The 23548-nt window shown below is 44.2% G+C and overlaps 1 protein-coding gene across 1 annotated transcript; it reads left to right on the plus strand.

The window, feature by feature from the left end:
• Positions 1 to 8413: 8413 nt before the first annotated feature.
• Positions 8414 to 11402, plus strand: LOC127332151 (large ribosomal subunit protein uL6c). The gene is made up of 3 exons (XM_051358407.2): positions 8414 to 8585; positions 9681 to 9989; positions 10874 to 11402. The coding sequence occupies exons 1-3, from the start codon at positions 8551 to 8553 to the stop codon at positions 11208 to 11210; spliced, it is 681 nt and encodes a 226-aa protein (XP_051214367.1). The 5' UTR covers positions 8414 to 8550; the 3' UTR covers positions 11211 to 11402.
• Positions 11403 to 23548: the final 12146 nt, after the last annotated feature.

Genomic DNA, 23548 nt, shown 5'->3' on the forward strand with positions numbered 1-23548 from the left:
AGCACATGCTGTTAGTTTGACTAGCAGATATCAAAGTGATCTAGGAATGGAACATCGGATACGGTCAAGAATATCCTGAAGTACTTGAAAAGAACTAAGGATATGTTTCTTTGTTATGGAGGTGACCAAAAGCTCGTTGTAACAAGTTACACCGATGCAAGTTGGAACACCGATCTGATGACTCTAAGTCACGGTCACGGGTACGTGTTTATATTGAATGGTGCTGCAAAGAAGCTGGGCAAGCTCAAAGCGATTGCACGGTGGCGAAATCCTCAACAGAATCGGAGTACATAGCGGCTTCAGAGGCTTCATCAGAAGCGGTATGGATGAAGAGGTTCATTATAGAGCTCGGTGTGGTTCCTAGTGCATTGGACCCACTAGTCATCTACTGTGACAACAAGGGTGCCATCGCCAATGCACAAGAACCAAGGTCACACAAGAGGCAGAAGCATATCAAGCTGCGTTATCATTCGATTCGCGAGTACATCGAAGATGGAGAAGTAAAGATTTGCAAAGTACACACTCATCTGAATGTAGCAGATCCGTTGACTAAAGCTCTCCCTAGGGCAAAGCATGACCAACACTAGAATGCCATGGGTGTTAGGTACCTTACAATGTAATCTAGATTATTGACTCTAGTGCAAGTGGGAGACTATTGGAGATATGCCCAAGCGGCAATAATAAAAGTGGTTATTATATATCTTTATGTTTATGATAAATGTTTATATACCATGCTATAATTGTATTAACCGAAACATTGATACATGTGTGTTATGTAAACAAACAAATGAGTCCCTAGTAAGTCTCTTAACTAGCTTGTTGATTAATAGATGATTAGTTTCATAATCATGAACATTGGATGTTATTAATGACAAGGTTATATCATTATATGAATGATGTAATGGACACACCCAATTAAGCGTAGCATAAGATCACGTCATTAAGTTATTTGCTATAAGCTTTCGATACATAGTTACCTAGTCCTTATGACCATGAGATCATGTAAATCACTTATGCCGGAAAGGTACTTTGATTACATCAAACGCCACTGCGTAAATGGGTGGTTATAAAGGTGGGATTAAGTATCCGGAAAGTATGAGTTGAGGCATATGGATTAACAGTGGGATTTGTCCATCCCGATGACGGATAGATATACTCTGGGCCCTCTCGGTGGAATGTCGTCTAATGTCTTGCAAGCATATGAATAAAGTTCATAAGAGACTACATACCACGGTACGAGTAAAGAGTACTTGTCAGGAGACGAGGTTGAACAAGGTATAGAGTGATACCGATGATCAAACCTCGGACAAGTAAAATATCGCGTGACAAAGGGAATTGGTATCGTATGTGAATGGTTCATTCGATCACTAAGTCATCGTTGAATATGTGGGAGCCATTATGGATCTCCAGATCCCGCTATTGGTTATTGGTCGGAGTAAGTACTCAACCATGTCCGCATAGTTCGCGAACCGTAGGGTGACACACTTAAAGTTGGATGTTGAAATGGTAGAACTTGAATATGGAATGGATTTCGAATATTTGTTCGGAGTCCCGGATGAGATCCCGGACATCACGAGGAGTTCCGGAATGGTCCGGAGAATAAGATTCATATATAGGATGTCATTTTATGTGTTTGAAAATGATCCGGTGCATTTATGGAAGGTTCTAGAAGGTTCTAGAAAAATCCGGAAGAAAGTCACTTTGGAAGGCGGAGTCCCGAAGGGACTCCACCACCATGGCCGGCCAACCCTAGGGGGTGGAGTCCCAGGTGGACTCCACCTAAGGTGGCCGGCCACCCCCTCCCAAGGGAAGGTGGGAATCCCACCTCTAGTGGGAGTCCTAGCTTGGGTAGGTTTCATGTGATATGGAAGGTTTTGGTTTGGGGTCTTATTCGAAGACTTGTAGACCAACTCTTGGGTGTTCCACCTATATAATGAGGGCCAAGGGGAGGGGGCCGGCCACCACAAAGCCACAAGCTGGCCACACCCCATAGAGGCCGGCCACCCCTCTCCCCAAACCCTAGCCGCCCCACTCCTCCTTCTTCCCCGCACGCTTAGCGAAGCTCCGCCGGGATTCTCCACCGCCACCGACACCACGCCGTCGTGCTGTCGGATTCAAGAGGAGCTACTACTTCCGCTGCCCGCTGGAACGGGGAGGTGGACGTCATCTTCATCAACAACCGAACGTGTGACCAAGTACGGAGGTGCTGCCCGTTCGTGGCGCCGTGATCAGGATCTTCTACGCGCTTTTGCAAGCGGCAAGTGAACGTCTACCGCAGCAACAAGAGCCTCATCTTGTAGGCTTTGGAATCTCTTCAAGGGTGAGACTCGACAATCCCCTCGTTGCTACCGTCTTCTAGATTGCATCTTGGCTTGGATTTCGTGTTCGCGGTAGGAAATTTTTTGTTTTCTATGCTACGTTATCCTACAAATATGGGCTGATTGCCTGAATCGGCCTCCTTTTTCATTGCATTACTCAATGAGGGTTTACACCTTAATTGTGCTCTACGACAACTACGTGACATGCTTGTGGCGAGATCATTGCTTTTTATTTTTTGGGGCCGATCGCAAGGATCGGCCTTGCCACGTACGTCTACTGACTTTGGACTCGCTACTCTGTCAGGCCGGTGGATAAGACCAGCCTCACCCCGTTTTTTGATGCTTCGATGCGCTCACAGCCGTCCAAACTGATTCCAGAGATCGGCTCTTGGTCGTCTGCATCCCAAATATTCATGCCAACTAATGAGATCTCGATCGAGTCATCTGCATGAACGACCTCCACTTCATCTCCATCCTACTGTATCAGGCATTGGTGCATCGTGGATGGAATGCAGCAGTTAGCGTGAATCCAATCCCTCCCTAGCAGGACAGCGTAGGTGCTTTTGCTGTCGATGATGAAGAACGATGTAGGGATGGTTTTCCGGCCTATGGTCAGATCTACGTTCAGAACGCCTTGCGCTTCTGATGCTTGGCCGTTGAAATCGCTTAGTGTGACGTTGGTCTTGATCAGATCTTCGTTAGAGCGTCCCAAACGCCGTAGCATGGAATATGGCATTATATTGACTGCCGCTCCCGTGTCGACCAACATCTTGTTGATAGGCTGCCCATTGATATAACCTCTTAGGTACAGGGCCTTCAAGTGCCTGTAGCTCCTCTCTCGTGGCTTCTCAAAAATAACTGGCCGTGGACCGCAGTCAAACTGTGCTATTGGCACTTCTTCAGTTCTTGGAACATAAAACTCCGACGGCAGTATGAACACCATATTTGTGTCAGCCGATGCCTCTGCATCGGCTTTTGTCTGCTTGGGGCGCCATTCTTTCTTTGGCGGTCGCGCCTCCGTCTCCAATGTTTGCTGAATTTTCACGGCCAGATCGGGCCGTGCTTTCCTTAACGTGTATAGGTACTGCGATTCGGCTTCCTCCAAGTTACGTAACCGCTGAACCCTGCGCTTCTGGGAATGACTGAGTCCATCAGGGCACCACCTTGGCCGGTGGTACCTATCTTCTTCTTCCTCTCCTGACTCCTCGAAGTCTTCATCTTGAGAGGACTCAGCTCGTTTATTCTGAGGTGGGAGAGGCCCTAGACGCTTGAACACTGAAACCTCACTTGTGCCCTTCCTCTGCTGTCTGCATTCTAGGCAGTTGTCGATTGTGGGCAATCGGCTCATTCCTGAGTCCCAGCAGTGCTTCAAGAAAGGACAATCCCAGTGCCTGTCCATGTCCTCCTGCTCCCTTGATCTCCCTTTAGCGCGGCGTTCATATCCTTCATCGTCTCTGTCATATCGACGATGTCTTCTGTTGTCTGCACCAGACCGACGATATCCTTCATCATCCACGTCATACCGCCGACGTCGGTCGTACTGGTACTCATATTTGTTAAGGAGATGCGGGGAGAGTGGTCGTTGGTACCGCACGCTTCTCACTTCTTCCTCGGTGAGGTACCGTCTGTCATCATATTGGGGCCGGTCGCGTGGATCGGCCTACTTCTTATCCTTGCCACGGGAGTGACTGCTCTCCTCTTTATCTTTACCATGGCGGTCTACAGGCCCTGCCATGTTGATATCGAACGAGAAACCTGGCTGACGTTTCGTGGCATGGTTGAGCTCCACCATGTTGACGCCAGGAAACGGTTGCATGTCCACTTTCATGGCAAACTGACCGAAGATTAATCGGCCTTGTTCTATCGCCATTTGAATCTGTCCGCGCAATACTTTGCAGTCATTGGTGGCGTGGGTGAACGTGTGATGCCATTTGCAGTATGGTCTCCCGTTCAACTCTTGCACCGTAGGGATTTTATGGCCTTCGGGTAACTTCAGCTGTTTTTCCTTCAGCAGCAAATCGAAAATCTGCTCAGTTTTGCTTATGTCAAAATCAAACCCTTTTGCAGGCCCTGGTTGTTTCACCCATTTGCAGGACACGGGTACTGCCCCCCGAGCCCATTCAGCCACGGCGACTTCCTGATCCTCTGCAGAGTCTTCAACTTCTTCTGCCTCGACCAGGCCTATCGGGCGCTTGAACTTGTCTTGGTACAATTCTGGGTGGCGCTGTTCATATAACGTTAACTTTTGAACTATGTGTGCCAGTGAATTGTACTCCACTTGGAAAGTCAGATCCTTGAGCGGCGCTGCGAGGCCTGCCACTGCCAGCTCGACTGCTTCTTTTTCAGTTAAATGAACCGAATAACATCGGTTCTTGACAGTTCTGAAACGCTGAATGTACTCAGACACCGTCTCTCCCCGCCTTTGCCGCACCTGCGTCAGATCGGCAATGCCAGCTTCGGTAGCTTCTGAGTGATATTGTACATGAAACTGCTCTTCCAGTTGCTTCCATGTCCGAACTGAATCTGGTGGCAACGAGGTGTACCACCCAAAAGCTGGACCCATGAGAGATTGCGCAAAGAACCTTACACGTAGCGGGTCAGATGCTGAAACCATGCCCAACTGCGCCAAATATCGGCTCACATGCTCAATTGAGCTAGCCCCTTCCGATCCACTGAACTTTGTGAAGTCAGGGAGCCGATACTTAGGTGGCAGCGGGATCAGGTCATATTCGTTGGGATACGGCTTGGAATAGCCGATTGTTCTCCTCTTTGGCAGGATACCAAACTGGTCTCTCAGGATTGCACTGATTCGATCCATGGTATGAGCTGCAGGGGCTGAGCTTTCATGACTCGTTCCGGTGGCATATTTAGCTAGCCACGCCTGTTTCTCAGCGTCTGCTCCAGAACTCCCTCCTGCTCCAGCAATCCCTCCTGCTGTAATCTGGTTCGTGTGCGCCCAGTTGTTGCAATCCGGCACGTATGTGCACACGTATCCATGTGAGATCTCTTTGGGCGGCTCATACAGGAATTGGTAATCGCCAGGATCACCTCCAACCTTGTAGACAACGTATGCCGGTGAACCTTGTTGCTGAGCCGCAAGCGTGAATGGGAGTTGCGGCCTGGTGTGGAACGGTATCTCTCCCTGGTGAGTCCCTAAGGTAGGTCCTGACGGAGAATACTGATGCTTCATGATTTCCTGAACCACACGGAGCGCAACACGCTCAAAAGCGTTCACCAGGCTCTCAGAATGACGATGTAGAGAATGAGCCACCATATAATTGGTTTCTTGGCGCAGGGCTCTGGTGCGCTCCTCCGAAGGAAGAGACAGATCTACTCCATCGAGCACGCCTTCAGGTGTGAATCCCTTGAACCTAATGCCATGAGAATGGGTTTTTTCGAAAGAGCCGATGAGATCGGCTTCGAAGAGAGCCTTAAGCTCATCATACTTCTTCTTGTGCTCGTCAGGCAGCTCTTCGTACTTGACTGGTTCGCCTGACATCTCAGCTGCAGATGTTGACGTGGTTGTTGCAGATTGTCCCACCGAGCGTGCCAGAATGTGTTGCCTGCCAAAACCCACCGGCGAGCAGCGGCGAGCAACACGAAGAGCCGGGAGGCTTCCAAGACTGCTGGTGGGCCCTGGTCCCTCGACGTCGTCCCGCAATGCTCTGGCGCACGTCCTGACGGTCGCAAGGGCGTGCCACCTGACCTATACCTGGTCAGGGAGGTGTTGGATCGCTTCGATTAGTTTCCTGCATGGTAGACACGTAAACATTAAATGAGCATCGATCGGCTCTCAGGTTGTCCTGCTCATCGGCTCAAAGAGCCGATTGACCCATGGTTCATGTTAGATCTTGCAATAACATGGGTGACCTGCTTCACTAATATTAAGCTAAGTCGATCTACGACAGTTTAGGGTTTTCACCGTATAACCGGAACATCCTACGCGTAGTTGAGCCTAGCAGATACGAAAGATGATGGAAAACTAACCCTAAAAGAGGCCTAAAAACCAACATAGAATCGATTCCCGGAACATCCCTTCTAGGATCGGTAAGCCATACCTAGCGCACTACCGGATCATTCAACCCGTTTGCAAGACCTAACCATACGGATATTAAACTAATCCTTGCAGAACAAGGAGCAACTATAACAGATCGAATCTACTAAATAAAGATGAAGCAAGATGCCACCCTTACACCTAAGATAGGTGTAAGGGCGGCTAGATATCGAGGGGCAGCATAGCTAAGCAAACATATCAGAAGAACAACGATGCAAGCCCCAAAACATCTACGATAAGTAGTGTTACTCGCCATCAAAAAGGTTTCAGTACGAGTAACACTAGATAACGAATAAACCTATACTGCCTAGATCGCAAGATGCGATCTAGGCAGCATGATGCTTACCCGGGAGAAACCCTCGAAACAAGGGGTGGCGATGCGCCTAGATTGTGTTTGTTGTGAACGTGATTGTCCTCATTTCTCAATAACCCTAGATACATATTTATAGTCCGTGGACTTTCTAATTCGGGAATAAACCTAATCGTGTACGGGCTAAACTCTATCTCTTGATTCTAATCTACCATAATATACAGATACACGGGCAAACTAGCCCAAACTCTCGTGCAAGGCCGCTTCAGAGACACTTCATATGCGTATCCTCCAAGCCCATCCCAACTACGGCCCATCTCCTGATTTGGCCAAAATCTGGTGATAACACATCTACAATTAAAATGTGTCTAGAATTCTAGGTACATCTATATTGGTATCAAATAATATGAATCGGAGGGAGTACATAAGTAGCCCGTACTTTGTAAAAGCACCTTTCTCATCGCGAGTTATCATTTCAGCACCCGATCCGCCGTCTACAGCAAAAGACCATCAGTCTTGCACCGGCCCGTCGAAGGAGTGCTCCAACGGGGAGCTGTTACACTCCTTTGTCTAAAGGTGTGAAATTTCATAACCTCTTCGTTACCATACACATGATCCTATTTACTAGGATGTTTTTTTTATCTAGACATCGTAGCCATAGGAGGAGCCATGGGACTAGCCCCCCCCTTCAAGACTCGAGACTATTTATGCATATAAGAATGTATTCTGATGCATGTAAATATGTTAAACTATAGTTTGGTGAGGTAGACCACATAGTAGTTGACTCACAGAAGATCCGAAAGATAGGTAAGAGGCCTTCTTTGCCTCACCCACGAGCAGCACTCCTCATGTGCGTCTTCTGCTCGGTGTAGCATCTCAACTCTTCACATTATCCTTCTCATCTTCCATCGAAGAAGCGAACCGGCAAACCTAAAAAACCCAGCATTCGATTTGGAGCACATCAGGGAGGAGGTTAACACATGTACAACAGTACACGATGAAAGATTTTTCACTCCTGTTTCATGACTTGCAATATTTATTTGTGGAACTTATATTACCGGTATCAACCGCGACGACGGTCAATCTTGCATCATCTCCTTAATTGTGCCTTATCTTATATTACCAGTCTCAACAACAACGACGAACCTTGTATTTTCGGTAATGAAACTCGTTACAATATGGTTTCGAAATAAAATGGAATGAATTTCTAAGATATTGCTTAGTAGTATACATCGAGAAAGATATGACACTGGAGTTCTCAACGGAACACATTATTGATGAGTAGCAGAGACCCACCATGTGGCAATTCGACTGAAAGTTATTATTTTGTCGTCATGCATTTTTATTTTTTTTCTTCTGTGCCACCTCTTTTGTAGATGTCTGGTTTAGTTAAAAACACCTAGTGAGATATACTAGTACTAGATATTTTTCTACATCCACTGTTAGAACCTATATATTTTCTACATGTTTTTCCATCTTGAAGTTATGCTCAATGTCCGGCCCCTCTATGTGTTTTTCCTGGCTCTGCAGTTGATCTTAGCATAATTAAGAACTATAAACTGAAATTTACAGCAGTTGGCAATCCATCCGAAATAGCAGTAACATAAGGGACCTATCACCAATAACATAATGGTAATACAGTTTTTTTTTAGAAATAAAATCTTTTGATCAACCCATGCGTCTCACTGTACATAGACCCAAACTCCTGAACCCGTCTTGTCTCGGCCGGTCTGAAGTGTGAAGCGGCTCGGCCCACTGTCTCATCGCCCCGCCTCCTCCTCTGTGGATAAAGGATAAGCAAAACCGCAGAGGAACCAGTGTGCACACCGAGCGAGCGGCGGCAGCTCCCTGCGACAGCGAGCCCGTCCATGGCGTCCCTCTCCCCCTCCCTCCACCTCCCGTGGTACGCCTCCTTCTCCCGCTTACTTCCTTCCTTCCAGCACCCCTCAATGCCGCCTTCAGAGTCGGGTCTTCTTCTCCAATTTCTTTCTGTTCAAATGCACGGAACCCTGTGCTCCCGTGGTGGGCGTTCCTGGGTTTTTTTTTCCCCGCTTCTTGCTCCGGACCGCCCGCATTCGCTGTAGGATGCAGTTAGTCCTGCACCTTCGCCAAGAACAGGTTAAGGTGCCGCCCAATGTTCTTGATTCCGACGCAACTGGCATAGAGGCTGTGCCAATATGCAGTATAGATTGGTAGGAGTGTTCCAATTAGTGTATATAGGTAGTAAACTTCGTGTGCCCGTGGTTCGCTGGCAGTTTGAACTCGCAATGAACAGTTATGTGGGGGCTTGCTCATTGTGTTATTAGGAATTTAGGACCGTGGCTGTGGATGGGAGCAGGTCCCCATATTCAGAAATGTTAGAGTTGGGTGAAGATATAGATAATTCTCCTAGTAGTCAGTTCGATATACCAATGCATTTGTTACAATAGTAACTTTTTTTTGCTTTGACCAGTGTGTTGGTAAACTACCTTCCCTGTGTGTCTATCCTTTGGCATCCTAAACCTTCGTATTTTCAAAATGAGGTGGTGATAACAAATTATGAAGTTATTCCTCATAGGACCATTCTGCAACAGCCGCATTACCCTGTACTGTACAGATTATCATATATCGGATTCATGGGTTACGAAATCACTGCCAGAGTTATAATTATTGGAAGGTTTAGCTTGCCAAAAGCTTTGAATGGAATGTTGCATTATCCTGCTATTTATAATCTGAACACCAAACAAGGAGTAGATTTGATGCATGTTTTAGGTAGAACAAAGTTTTTTTTTTAATCACTGAGCAAGAAGAGCGGACTAGTACTTGGTATGCTACGTGGATGGGTCAGGGTGAAGATCATACTTTTAGATACCATTTTTTTGGATTTTGTAGCTTATGTCGATTGGTCAGGCTCCATCTTTCTAGTCAGTATAAATGGTTGTTCTGAGCATTCATGTTTTTCTATGCAATAGCATATATAGAATCTTACTGAATTATTTCTCCCTCTGAAAAAATTCAGTAATTCAAGAACTGGCTTCGTTGGGAAGTCACAAGGCATCCGTCTTCGTGTTATCCCTGCCAGCAGAGTTGGTTTTGTTAGAAAAACAGTGGAATGCAAGGAGTCAAGAATTGGAAAGAAGCCGATTGAAGTTCCATCAAATGTTACTCTTACACTAGAGCAGCAGTTTGTCAAAGCTAAGGGCCCGCTCGGAGAATTGTCATTAAACTATCCCACCGAAGTGAAAGTTGTGAAAGAAGAATCTGGCAAACTGAGGGTATTCAAGACTGTGGAAACCAAAAGGGCGAACCAGATGCATGGCCTTTTCAGGTAAAGCTCAAAATAGTACCTACAAAAAGAGTTTGCTATTTCACTGTCATTGCTTCCCTGCTCATTATTTGTTTTTATCGTTTGTTCCATATATTCTCTTGTATAACTAAACTGAGCTACTAAGCTATCGTACCTGCTCTTGTCAGTTGTCACAACTCACATATATGAGCCATCACCTCTTGTACTCTTGCATGGAAAAATCCCCCTTAAGCACATTTCATACCACCAGTGCCTGAAAAATAAGCTGCATGTCATATGCTAATTGTCCTTGGGAAATAGAAAGCACAACCTTATACTCTTTCTAGCTCCTACACGAATCTGGATTCCAGAAAACAATGTTTAAATTCTTTACCAGACATCCTGTCTCCAGTCTTCCCAATCATCAATATAGGCGGTGATCCTGCTGTGTTTAGCACTAAACTTCTCGAATGTATGTGGGGAAGAAACATATAAAGTTCCTGTAACATGTCTGAAATATTTGGATAGCTTTATATATCACATTTGGTACCCAGTTCTCTGATCGTACCAATCAAATAACTGTATTTTAGCAACAAAAAAGAAGGTTACAATGCTTGTATGCTGTTAAGGGGTTGATAATACATATGTTTTATGCATGATCATGGTTTGATGGAAGTTGTGAAATGCAACCAAATTCTCTTTCACAGTTTGTTACAGTCTGTGAACATCCTTTTAGACTTCAGGCTTCAGCCAACACTTTCCTCTTTCTGTCACAACAGCATACGGTTTTTATGTGGAATGATGTTTATACATTTGCTAACTATTGCTTGGCAAGATTATATCAATCATCTTATGAACTTATGTTCGTTTCATTCCTCTTTCTCCACTTGTTCCTCTAAAAACACGGGTGCAAATTCTTAATGCAGAACCCTGACGGACAACATCATCGTGGGGGTGTCGAAAGGATTCGATAAAAGGCTTCAGTTAGTGGGTGTTGGGTATCGTGCGACAGTGGAGGGAAAAGATCTTGTGATGAACCTGGGATTCTCGCACCCTGTCCGGATGGCTGTTCCCGAAGGACTGCAAGTTAAGGTGGAGGAGAACACCAAGATCATCGTGAGTGGCTACAACAAGAGCGAAATCGGCCAGTTTGCTGCCACCATAAAGAAGTGGAGGCCTCCGGAGCCATACAAGGGAAAGGGTATCAGATACCAAGACGAGATTGTCAGAAGGAAGGAGGGCAAAGCTGGCAAGAAGAAATAGAAAGCTGTTTCTCTGCATTGTGCATTTCATACTTCGCTTTATTTTTCCTCTGTAATCCATTGTCTTCCGAGTACTAAAACCCAACTTACGAATACCATGTTCTTTAGCCCTTCAACATTTGTAGAGAAAAACTTAAACACGTTCAATATTTGCTTGTGCTACTCAGCAGGAAATGGACCGCAGTGCCTATAACATGGTTGCCATCTCATCTTCTAAATTTTGAACAGCAATGTGAACCATGAGACTGAGACATCTTGAACTCTAGAAAATATATAGTTCAGCCAGTGTAGGTCCACAGCTCCGTGGAGTGCATTTAATATGGTGGTCATCTCATCTTTAAAGTTTTAGATGACGATTCGTTATCGATATCATACATCTGTGACTAGGGCCTAGGGTTGTTAGCATTTCAGTCATGTCATGAGATTCATGTTGCCTATTGGCATGGGCGTATGTATAACACTCATGCAGTCATGGCCAATGGTGAATGCTCGTTTCATACTTAGCAATAACCTCATCCTTCTTGTATGTTGACAGAACTATATATCGTGAGGGTTCAGACACACCTGGATTGTATAAAATGACAGCACAGTGGCTGGGAGTAGGAGTTTTGAGTGTATGTGCCTGTGGTACTCCAATTTGAGGGAGCTGTGATATTAGACGAAACTGAAATACCGTTGAAGCTACAAAGGTCCTCACTGTCTAGCATTGGAGTTCTGGGAGTGCATCTGGGACGCTGAAGCCTTCAGAGTTGATGGCCTTTGTCTGCCTTGTGCACCGGTGCTAAGGAGGCTGAGCCCATCCAAACCGTGTTCGTCGCTTATCTGAGTTGATTCTGATGGAGCTAGTCCCCTGCAGGCGCCGGCTTCATAGCCGGATGTAGTTCAGGTACCTCCTAGACCAGTGGCTCCGGCCTTGACCCATTGACCTGCTTGGTTTGGTTAGATCAATATCCTATGAACTTACGACCTGTGGAGTGCATTTATAATGTGATCATCTCATCTTTAAAGTTTTAGAGTTAATAGCATAAAACTACCACTTTACAGTTGAAATTTACCAAATATCACCAATTTACGTTTGCGGGATAAAAAACCACCACATTTGTTAGCAGAAACACTAAACTTGAATTGATTACAAGTTGAAACGAATCCTGACTCTAGATGATGATCGGACAAAAAACCACCACATTTAGAGGTGCCCACTCTTACCCGCATCAACCGGGCGATTGCATCTGTGGACTGGGATCTCATGCACCCGGATTCCATCTTGCAGGCGTTATCCTCATCGGTGTCGGATCATGCACCGATCTATCTTTCGCTGAGCGCGGCGTTTAAGCCAAAGAAAAGGTTTAAATTTGAGGTCTTCTGGCTAAACCTAGAGGGGTTCGAGGTGGCCGTGAGAGAGGCATGGGTTTGCGACCCTGGCATCGTTGACCATTCAAACGCCTAGATGCTCTATTCCGTAATGCGGCTGAGTACTTCCAGGCGTGGGGAGAGAAAAAAAAGTTGGGAATATGAAGCTCAAGATCGCCATGGCCAATACCTTGATTCTAAGGTTCAATGTGGCACAAGAATCGAGGACGCTCACACATGCGGAGGCGTGGCTTAGGAGAACGCTTAAGCATGCAGTGTTGAGGATGCCGTCCCTGGAACGCACAATTTCTAGGTAAAGATCGAGAATCAGATGGTTACGAGAGGGAGACGCTATCACCAAGATGTTCCATGTGGTGGTGAATGGGAGGAGAACCAAAAGCTACATTGCCTCGGTGAGAGTAGGGGAGAAGACGGTGACCACACAAGAGAGGAAAAATGAGGTGTTCACCGAGGCATATGACAGACTGATTGGGAGCATACAGAACAGAGAGCACACTATAAATCTTGAGGCTTTAAACATCCCTGTCGTGGACTTGAGTGACTTGGACACCATGTTCACGGAGGAGGAGGTATGGAACACAATACGAGAGATGCCAGGAGATAGGGCGCCGGGGCTAGATGGCTTCACCGGCGCCTTCTACCAGAAAGCATGGCCAATCATTAAGCCTGACATCCTTGCGGGCCTCATGAAGCTATGCGTGGGAGATGGTAGAGGCTTTGCCCGGCTAAACCGAGCGTTGATCACCTTGATACCTAAGAAGTCGGATTCATTGGAGACAAAGGACTTTAGGCCCATAATCCTGGTGCATAGCTTTGCAAAATTGTTCTCCAAAATAATTGCGAATCGGTTCCGGCCGAGACTTGGAGAGATTGTTAGCATGAATCAATTGGTGTTCATCAAACACCGGAGTTTGCATGATAACTTTGTGCTGTTTAGGCAAGTGGCCAGGAAGATTAACATGAAGAGACATACTGGAGTGCTGCTGAAGCTAGACCTAGCGCGTGCATTCGACTCTATCTCGTGAAGCTTCCTGTTTGAGGTGTTGAGGAGAATGGGGTTTCGCTAGAGATTTTCTAAGTGGATAGCGTTGCCGCTTTATACAACAAACACGAAGGTTATGGTAAATGGAGTACCGGGAGACCGCATATATCATGGTAGAGGCTTGAGACAGGGTGACCCCACGTCGCCTATGTTGTTCGTGGCGGCCATGGAGACCCTCTCCGCCATGGTCACTAAGGTGGCAGGGGAGGGGGTTATTTGGGAACTTGGCTTTCATCTCACCTTTATAGAGGATCTCGGTGTATGCCGACGATGTTGTCATTTTCCTCAAACCGGAGTGTGGGGAGCTCTGGGCGGTGAGACATATGCTGAGACTCTTTGGAGAGACCTCGGGCATGCGAGTAAACTTTAGAAAGACGACGGCCACACTGATTCGAGGAACACATGAGGAGGAGGAGAGGACCACGCGGATCCTGGGATGTGAGCTCGCGAGATTCCCGATTCGGTACCTAGGTCTCTAGTTGGCACTTAGGCCTCTGTCTAAGGCTGAGTGGCAGCCGCTACTGGACCAGGTTACCAAATGTGTGCATGTGTGGCAAAGAGGGCTCATTCGGCGAGAGGGAAGGCCAGTACTGATTAAATCAGTGGTCGCGGCCAGAGCGGTGCATAAAATGGTGGTTGCTGAGGCTTTAATTGTGGCTATTGGAGGATCTTAACAGGTGGATGAGAGCTTTCTTTTGGGCGGGTGAGGATGAGATCCAAGGGGGCCAGTGCCTAGTGGCGTGGAGGAGTATCTATAAGCCACAGGAGTTCGGGGAGGGGGGGGGTTGGGAGTGAAGGACCTGAGGTTGCAGGGCCTCACACTGAGAGTGAGATGGTAGTGGCTTAGATGCACGGATCCGGAGAGGCCTTGGCAAGGCCTACGTGGGATGAACGATCCAGTCGTGGCGGGAGTGTTCCAGAGTTTGGCTAATTTCAGCGTGGGGGATGGGCGGTTGACCTATTTCTGGAGAGATCGATGGATTAGTGGGTACACAGCGGAGGACCTTGCGTCGGAGGTATTTGCTAAGGTACCCACTAGGAGAAAGAACACTCACATGGTGGCAGAGGCTTTGTAAGGGGACGCTTGGATGGATGACATAACCGGAGAGATGACGGTCGAGCTTTGGAGGCAATGCCTGAGGCTGTGGGAGGCAGTTGAAACAGTGGAGAAGGATGTCTCAAGACTAGACCACATATCCTGGAAAGGTGCGGAGTCAGGAGCATACACGACAAAGTGCACCTATGAGATGATCTGTCAAGGGAGTATTAGATGGAGTATGAGTAGACCGGTGTGGGGCTCCTTCTCACCCATGAAATGCAATATTTTTGCGTGGTTGGCGATGAAATACCGTTTGTGGACTTCCGACAGGGGGGGGGGGCGAGGCACGGGCTGCAGGAGCACCCAGATGCATGCTATACAAGCCTGCAAGAAGAGGATAGCATTGATCATGTTCTTGTCCTATGCCCTTATGCGACACAGGTTTGGTGCAGGGTAGTACACAGTGCGGATCTATGGATCGCTGACCCATGTTACACGGGCAACCTGCTGAGATGGTGGACGGAGGTCCGCAAGCGAGCGAGGAGGATTGATAGGAAGCGCTTCGACTCCATGGTGATCGGCGCGGCATGGACGCTTTGGAAACAGCGGAATGCAAGGGCTTTCGGAAACGCGAGGGAGCAGAAGACGGTCAACCAAATGGTGGTCCAGATTAGAGACGATTTCCATCTTTGGGAGAGGGCAAAGAGAGGAGGGAGGCTAGATATAACGACATAGTAGGCCTAGGCGGAGTGAGGGTGGAGTGTGTGTGTTCTCAGTACCATGGTACTGATCTTGTATATTGTTATGCTCTCTCTTCTATAAAGATAAGGCACACTTTCCGCGTGCTCTCGAATAAAAGAATCTGATGGAGCTAGTCCCCTTCAGAACGCTTGCTTCGCCACCATATGTGACATAGGTTCGGCATGGGCGCCCCCTTTTCCATAGCATTGTGCTTCGTTTGCTGCATCAACTTCCTTGCTGTTTTTTTTTTGAGATACCTTGATGTTGTTGGTGTCGGGCAAAAGACCGAGATCCAGTGCCTTGACACACGCAAGGCACAGATGAACAGTGATGTGCCTTGACAACCTTTTGCGAATGTTAGAGCATCTCCAACGAGACGACGTATTTTGGATGCCTAAAATGTTCGTACGTGTCCGTTTGTGTCGGTCTAAATGGTCAAAATTGACCGCGCGTCCATTTGCATCAGGGGTGCCCCCAGCGGCACGACCCATTTTTTTGGGTTTTGCCTCACATAAAAACATAATTTACATAGTGAAGAAAGGAAAATAAAAAATATAAACTACGTCTGCGCCTACTCCTCGTCGTCGTTGTCGAGCACGACGAAATCCGGTATCGGCCACAGCCAGTTGGCAACCGGCGCAACATACGCCGGTGCCGCCAGCGGTGGAGGTGCAGCTGCCCACGTATTTAACATTGGTGGTGGAGGTGGAGGTGGAGCAGCCCACGGATTATACGCCGGTGGTGGAGGTGGAGGCGGCGGTTGCGGGGCCGAGTTTTGGAGCGCCCGTTGTAGGGCCTCTTCCTCCGTGAGGTCCGGGCATCCGACGACATGATGTCAGTGCTGTACCGGGGCAGCGGCAGCTGCACCGGTTGCTCCACCTCTGAGACATGGACGCCGAGCCTCTCGATCTCATCGTCGATCATCGTCGCCGGGAAGTCGAACTTCCGGCCCTCCACCATGGCGGCCTGCCATTCGTGGAAAATGCAGGCGACGAAGTCATCGCTGTTGTCCTTGGCCTCCTCGGTTGTGGTAGGTCAGCACGTTGTAGTCCTCGTCATCGTCGTCCAGTGGAGGCGCCATCGGCTGCTGTGTTCGATGACGAGGCAGCAATGGCCGCTCAAACGGGAAGTCCCGGTCGCCGAGGAAGCCCACCTTTCTCCTCGGATCCTCCTCGATCTCGCGCCAGATGTGCCATCTACATGAGTCGATGGTGAAGGCGGGATCATCGAGGAGGTCCGGCGATAGGTACCGCCACCTGCGCCGGATCTCGGCGCTCCTTTACACGTTGCAAACGTATCTATAATTTTTGATGGTCCATAATTGTTTCACAGCAATTTCTATATGTTTTGTTTACACTTCATTGCACTTTTATACATTATCCGGAACTAACCTATTGACAAGATGCCATAGTACCAGTTCCCTATTTTCCGTTGTTTTGTATTTTAGAAAAGTTGTACAGGAAATATTCTCGAAATTGAATGAAACAAAAGCCGAAGTTCCTATTTTACTGTAACGAAGACGAAGTCCGGAGGAGAGATGAAGGGGAGCCACGAGGCGGCCACACCAGGCCTGGGCACGGCCAAGCCCTTGGCCGCGCCTAGGGGTGGTGTGGGCACCTCGGGCACCCACCGACCTCGCCCTTCCGCCTATTTATTCAATTGTTCGGGAAAAACCTAAACACCCGAGCCTCCATCCACGAAAAGTTCCATCGCGGCCGCCATCGCCGACCCTAGCTCGGGAGGGTTCTGAAGCTCTTCCTGGCACCTTACCAGAGAGGGAGATCATCACCGGATGCCTCTTCATCGCCATGCCTGCCTCCGAAGTGATGCGTGAGTAGTTCATCTCTGGACTACGGGTCCATAGCAGTAGGTAGATGGTTGTCTTCTCCAATTTATGCTTCATGTTTAGATCTTGATATCTGCCTATCATGTTCAAGATCATCTTTACATAATGCTACATATTGTGTTTGCTGGGATCCGATGAATATTGAATACTATGGTTGAGATTGATTATATATTTGCCATATGTTATTTGTGATCTTGCATGCTCTCTATTGCTAGTAGATGCTCTAGCCAAGTATGTGTGTGTGACTCCAGGAGGGAGTTTTTATGCTCGATAGTGGGTTCATGCATCTAGTAATCTGGAAGAGTGACAATAACTTCTAGGTAGTACATGTGTTGTTGCTACTAGGGAGAAAACAACAGTGTTTGTCTAAGGATAATTCTATTATTTACTTTACACACAATGCTTAATGCGATAATCTGTTGCTTGCAACTTAATACTGAAAAGGGTGCGGACGCTAACCGGAATGTGTATTATTAGTCATAGACGCAGTTGGATTACGGTCTATGTAGTATGTTGTAATACCCCAATTGAATCTCATATTAATCATCTTGTCATGTATGATCTTTATTCTGTTAATTGCCCGGCTGTAATTTATTCACCCAGCATGTCATTTATTTTTATGGAGAGACACCTCTAGTGAACTATGGACCCTGGTCCTTTCTTTTACACTGCAAATACTTGTTCGTGTTATTGCCAACACCCATGACAACAACTCTTTTATTTCACTGCAAACAAACATCTCTTTACACACTATACAATTAATCCTTTGTTTTCAACAAAACCGGTGAGATTGACAACCTCACTGTAAGTTGGGCAAAGTATTTTGGTTGTGTTGTGTGTGGGTTTCACTTTGTTGCAGACGACGATAGTGCGCCCTGCCAAAAGTCAGCTAGCTACACCTTTAGAAGTCATTTATTTCTCCCACTGATCGATTAAATCTTGGTTTCTTACTGAGGGAAAACTGCTACTGTGCTCATCATACCTTACTCTTGGGGTTCCCCAACTGTGTGCAATTGCACAACATCAAGATCTTTTCTAGCGCCGTTGCCGGGGAGAAAGAGGATTTCTGCAAGGGGAGTCTCTCATCTCCAATCTCTTTACTTTTTTATTGTTTTGCTTAGTTTATTTTACTTTGTCTTGTTTGCTTCATTATATCAAAAATACAAAAAAAATAGTTTCTATTATAGCTTTTATTTCTGTTGTTCTATTTTAATCTTGCTAAAATAGGTACTCCTGAAAACACTAAGTTATGTGACTTTACTAGCACAAACAACAATAATTTTATTTGTACACCTATTGCTCCACCTGCTCCTGAAGCAACTTTCTATGAAATTAAACTTGCTTTGTTAAATCTTGTTATAAAAGAGCAATTTTCTGGTGTTAGTACTGATGATGCTGCTTCTCACCTTAATAATTTTATTGAACTTTTCGAGATGCAAAATATAAGGATGTAGATGGTGACATTGTTAAACTGAAATTGTTTCCTTTCTCTTTGAGCGGGAGAGCTAAAGATTGGTTGCTATCTTTTCCTAGAAATAGTATTTATTCTTTGGTAAATGCAAAGATGTTTTTATTAGAAAATATTATCCTCCTGCTAAGATTATATCTTTTAGTAGCAACATAATTAAATTTAGACAATTTGATAATGAATATGTTGCTCAAGCTTGGGAAAGAATGAAATCTTTGGTAAAGAATTGTCCCAGTCATGGACTGACTACTTGGATGATCATCCAAACTTTTTTATTTAGGACTGAATTTTTCTTCAAGATACCTTCTGGATTCAGCAGTTGGAGGTACCTTTATGTCCATTACTTTGGGGGCTACAAGAAAACTCCTTGATGATATGATGATAAATTATTTTGAATGGCACACCGAGAGAGATCCACAAGGTAAGAAGGTATATTCTGTTGAAGAAACCTCCTCCTTGAGTGATAAGATTGATACAATTATGTCTATGCTTGTTAATGGTAAAGCACATGTAGATCCCAATAATATTCCGTTAGCTTCTTTGGTTGCTCAAGAAGAGCATGTTGATGTGAACTTCATTAAAAACAATAATTTCAACAACAATGCTTATAGGAATAATTTTGGTAGTAATAATTATAGGCCATATCCTTTTAATAATGGTAATAGTTATGGTATTCTTATGGTAATTCCTATAGCAACAATAGAAGTTCACCCTCTGATCTTGAAGTCATGCTTAAGGACTTTATCAGTAAACAAACTGCTTTTAATAAATCTTTGAGGAAAAGTTCGGCAAAATTGATGTTCTTGCTTCTAAAGTTGATAGCCTTGCTCTTGATGTTGAATTTCTTAAATTAAAGGTTATACCTCATGAAGTTAAAGAAAGCAAAACTTTGAATGCCATTCGAGTTAGAATTGATGACAATGTTAGGATGTTGGCGGAATTGCATGCTAGGTGGGAAAGAGAGGATGAAATTGCTAGAAATAATAGTTTGACTAAAATTTGTACCATTACCACCACCAGTAGTGCTGAAGTCCCAAATGCTAGCAAACCTCCTACTATTAATGGAAAAATAATTGGTGTAGGAAAAGTCCCCACTCCTTCTACAAAGTTGCCTAGAACCACAAAAACTGTTTCTGATAAGAGTGTCGAAATATTTTTGAAGTATGGGAGATAATAGTCCTTTTACCTTTGACAATAATGACTTCGATTTTGATGATTGCAATATCTCTGAAGTGTTAAAGTTCTTTAAAAAGCTTAATAGAAGTCCTAATGCTAGTACTATAAATATGGCTTTTACAAAACATATTACAAATGCTCTCATGCAAATTAGAGAAGAGAAATTAAAACGTCTATTCCTAGGAAGTTAGAAGATGGTTGGGAGCCCATCATTAAGATGGGAGTATATGACTTTGATTGCAATGCTTTATGTGATCTTGGTGCGAGCATTTCTGTTATGCCTAGAAAAATCTATGATATGCTTGATTTGCCACCATTGGAAAAATGTTATTTGGATGTTCATCTTGCTGATATTGCTAAGAAGAACTTTGGGAAGAGTTAATAATGTTATTATTATGGTTAATAATAACTTTGTCCCTGTTGATTTTATTGTTTTGGATATTGAATGCAATGTTTCTTGTCCTATTATTTTGGGAAGACATTTTCTTATAACTGTTGGTGTTGCTATTGATATTAGAGATGGGATTATTAAATATCAATTCCCACTCAAGAAAGGTATGAAACACTTCCCTAGAAAAATAAATAATTCATCATTTGATTCTGTTATTAGGAGAAGTTATGATGTTGATGCTTCTTCACTTGAAAAATACTTGATGCGAGCTCTTTTTCTGCGCCTAGCTAAAAGGAGTTAAAGAAAAGCACTCTTGAGAGATAACCCATATTTTATTTCTGTATTTTTTTATTTTTATTGAGTTTTGGAAGTTATTATCACTGTAATAACCTCTCCTTATCATTTTTATTTCTTTTTTGTGCCAAGAATAGCCTCTAATAGGAAGAAAGTAAGATTTGCGGAAGTTGCTGTCCTGAAACGGATTTTGTGCTGTCATAAAAAATTCGTATTCCCAACCAGAAAGTAAATTTGAGTTGCCAATTTTTTAGCATAAGCCCCAGGTTATTATATAACTTTCATTAGTTTTACACTTTCCTAAAAAATCGATCTTTACCTGCTGTTCTGTTTTGATAAATTTCTGCCACTATTTGCATTTGCCACTTAATCTTTTTTAGTTCTATTGAGAGAAAGAACTTTTTGAAGAAGTTGCTACAATATCTATTGTTTTAATGGATGCTTGACATATGTTAGAACTGAATCCAAGTGAATTTTATATTTTGATTACACTAATGCTACTAATGAGAATTGTGTGAAGTTTTGTATGAAGGAAGTTTTCAAGTGTAGGGAGAGAAGAATGATGTGATAAAATGAAGTATGGACAAAAGCTCAAGCTTGGGGATGCCCATGTCACCCCAAGAAAAATCCAACAGGTACAAGCGTCAAAGCTTGGGGATGCCCAAGGCACCCCCTCTTCATCAACAAAGTATGAGATCATCCTTCTAGACGCTATATTTTTATTGCTTCATATGCTATGTATTGTTCTTGGAGCATCTTTTATTTTTATTTTTAGTTTTATTTTTCTTTTTTTGCTGTAGCATATGGTTGGATCCCAGCATATTTGTTTTGGAGGAATGACACACTCTGTTTTAATTGCATAGAACACTCTAGTTTTCACTCCTATTGTTCTGCGAGTGTTCTCTTTTGCTAGTACTACGTTTGGCTCTAGTTTTTCAGTCGTATTTTGTTCAGATCTTTAGTTAGGTATGTTATCTCTCTAGTCTTTATTGATTATTATCTATGATAGTTGTTTCAAATAAGTTGATTGGTGTTGGAGAGAAGTAAAATGTTTCATACTTAGAGTGATGCAAAAAGAAGCTTGTTTAGACTGTGGCATAGACTTTGGCATGTCATGTTGGATGTTATTTTTATCATATGCTTAGTATTTATTGTTGTAGCATGACTTGTCTCAAATAGCTGAGAGTGCTTAATGTGCCATTCAAAGAATCATGTGTTGTTTCCATCATACAAAGTATAATATTACGGTATTCTCCTTTGATGCTTTATTGGGTTGACTTGGCACATGTTTACATCATGTTATGACTACAAACCAGTCACCTAAAGCCTCTATGATCATTTTGTTTTTGACTTGTAATATCACTTTATGCTTTGATTAATAATGTTTTGTCGCTATGCATGATTGTGGTCATTATTGCTCTCTTAGTTGGTCGCTCACAGTCTTTTGCTAGCCTTCACCTGTACTGAGTATGAGCTCTACTCGTGCATCCAACTCCCAAAAACCAAATTTTGCCTATTGTGCCCACCATGCCTACCTATATGTGGTATTTCACCGCCACTCCAAAGTGAATTGCTTGTGTGCTACCTTTAAACCTTCAGAGATTATTACATGTTTTATCTTTTGTTTTAAGTCATGATGAAGTGTTGAATGCTTTATCATCTTTTTCATGTTTATTATGGCTTCACACTTTGACTAGCATGCATCATGTGCTAGTCCTTAATTTTGCAAAAGAGCAGGCACGGGTGCCCACCCACTAAATATAAATTAAATCAACAATCTAAATCTTCTAACACTATGTACTTGAGAAATCATGAACTTAGCTTGTTTAAACAAAGGAGAAGAGGAACTTTATTGTTCTCTCTATGGGTTTGCTCTTGAAGCCATTAAACATGAAAGGATGATAGAACATTTTATGCCATTCATTGACATAGACATACATACCTCTTAAAATATATTTTCAACACCTCTATTGCATTCAAAATAAAAAGCTCTAGCACATGAATAATCTTGCTTCCCTCTGCGCAAGGCCTTTATTTTACTTTTATGTTGAGTATTCACCTTCTTACTTTATGCACCAATTAAGAGAGAATAGTTATCCTTCTGAGTATAATGTGCATATTTCCAAAATTTATTATTGATTGATTCATGATTATGCTATTGCTTGTTCTCAAATTACTTGTATCTAGTCAGCCTTTGAACTTTCTAGGTGTGCTAGCATTTATGTTTTGCTACTTCATAAAGGACAAGCTGAATACCACTTTGCTATGCTTTCTCTATGCTAAAAACAAACAGTTGCTTTCAGTGCACAATTATTTCATGATCTTTTGTTTGAGTTACTTTTTATGTTGTAACATAGTTGCTAAGTTCTGTTGTTAGAATTATACTCCCTCTGTTCCATTCTATAGTGCCTATAGTTTTTTGGCACGGAAATTAGCGCAAGAGTATTTTGTACACAGGACCCCTAACTGAACGATTTGAGATCAACATAAAATTTGGGAAATCCATATCTTACTAACTTACCATAACAAATTTGGGACCTGGACGATTTGGGAGTTGAACGGGGAGGGGCTAATTGAAAAAAAGCTAAGCTACAACCTTATATTCTGAAACAAATGCAAAAAATCTATAGGCACTATAGAAAGAAACGGAGGGAGTATCTATCACGTCAATGTTTAGAGTACTTTGATCCAAACTCACAATGCTTTACAATAACTTGACCAAGATTGTGTTGGCTTCATGTCACCTCAAAAATTATTTTTGTTATCGCTTACCTACTCGAGGACGAGCATGAGTTAAGCTTGGGGATGTTGATACGTTGCAAACGTATCTATAATTTTTGATGCCTGATGTCTACTTCCCCCTCCTTTTCCTGTAGACAGTGTTGGGCCTCCAAGAGCAGAGGTTTGTAGAACAGCAGCAAGTTTTCCCTTAAGTGGATCACCCAAGGTTTATCGAACTCAGGGAGGAAGA

This window comes from Lolium perenne, chromosome 4 (genome assembly GCF_019359855.2).
Source record: "Lolium perenne isolate Kyuss_39 chromosome 4, Kyuss_2.0, whole genome shotgun sequence".
NCBI lineage: Eukaryota > Viridiplantae > Streptophyta > Magnoliopsida > Poales > Poaceae > Lolium > Lolium perenne.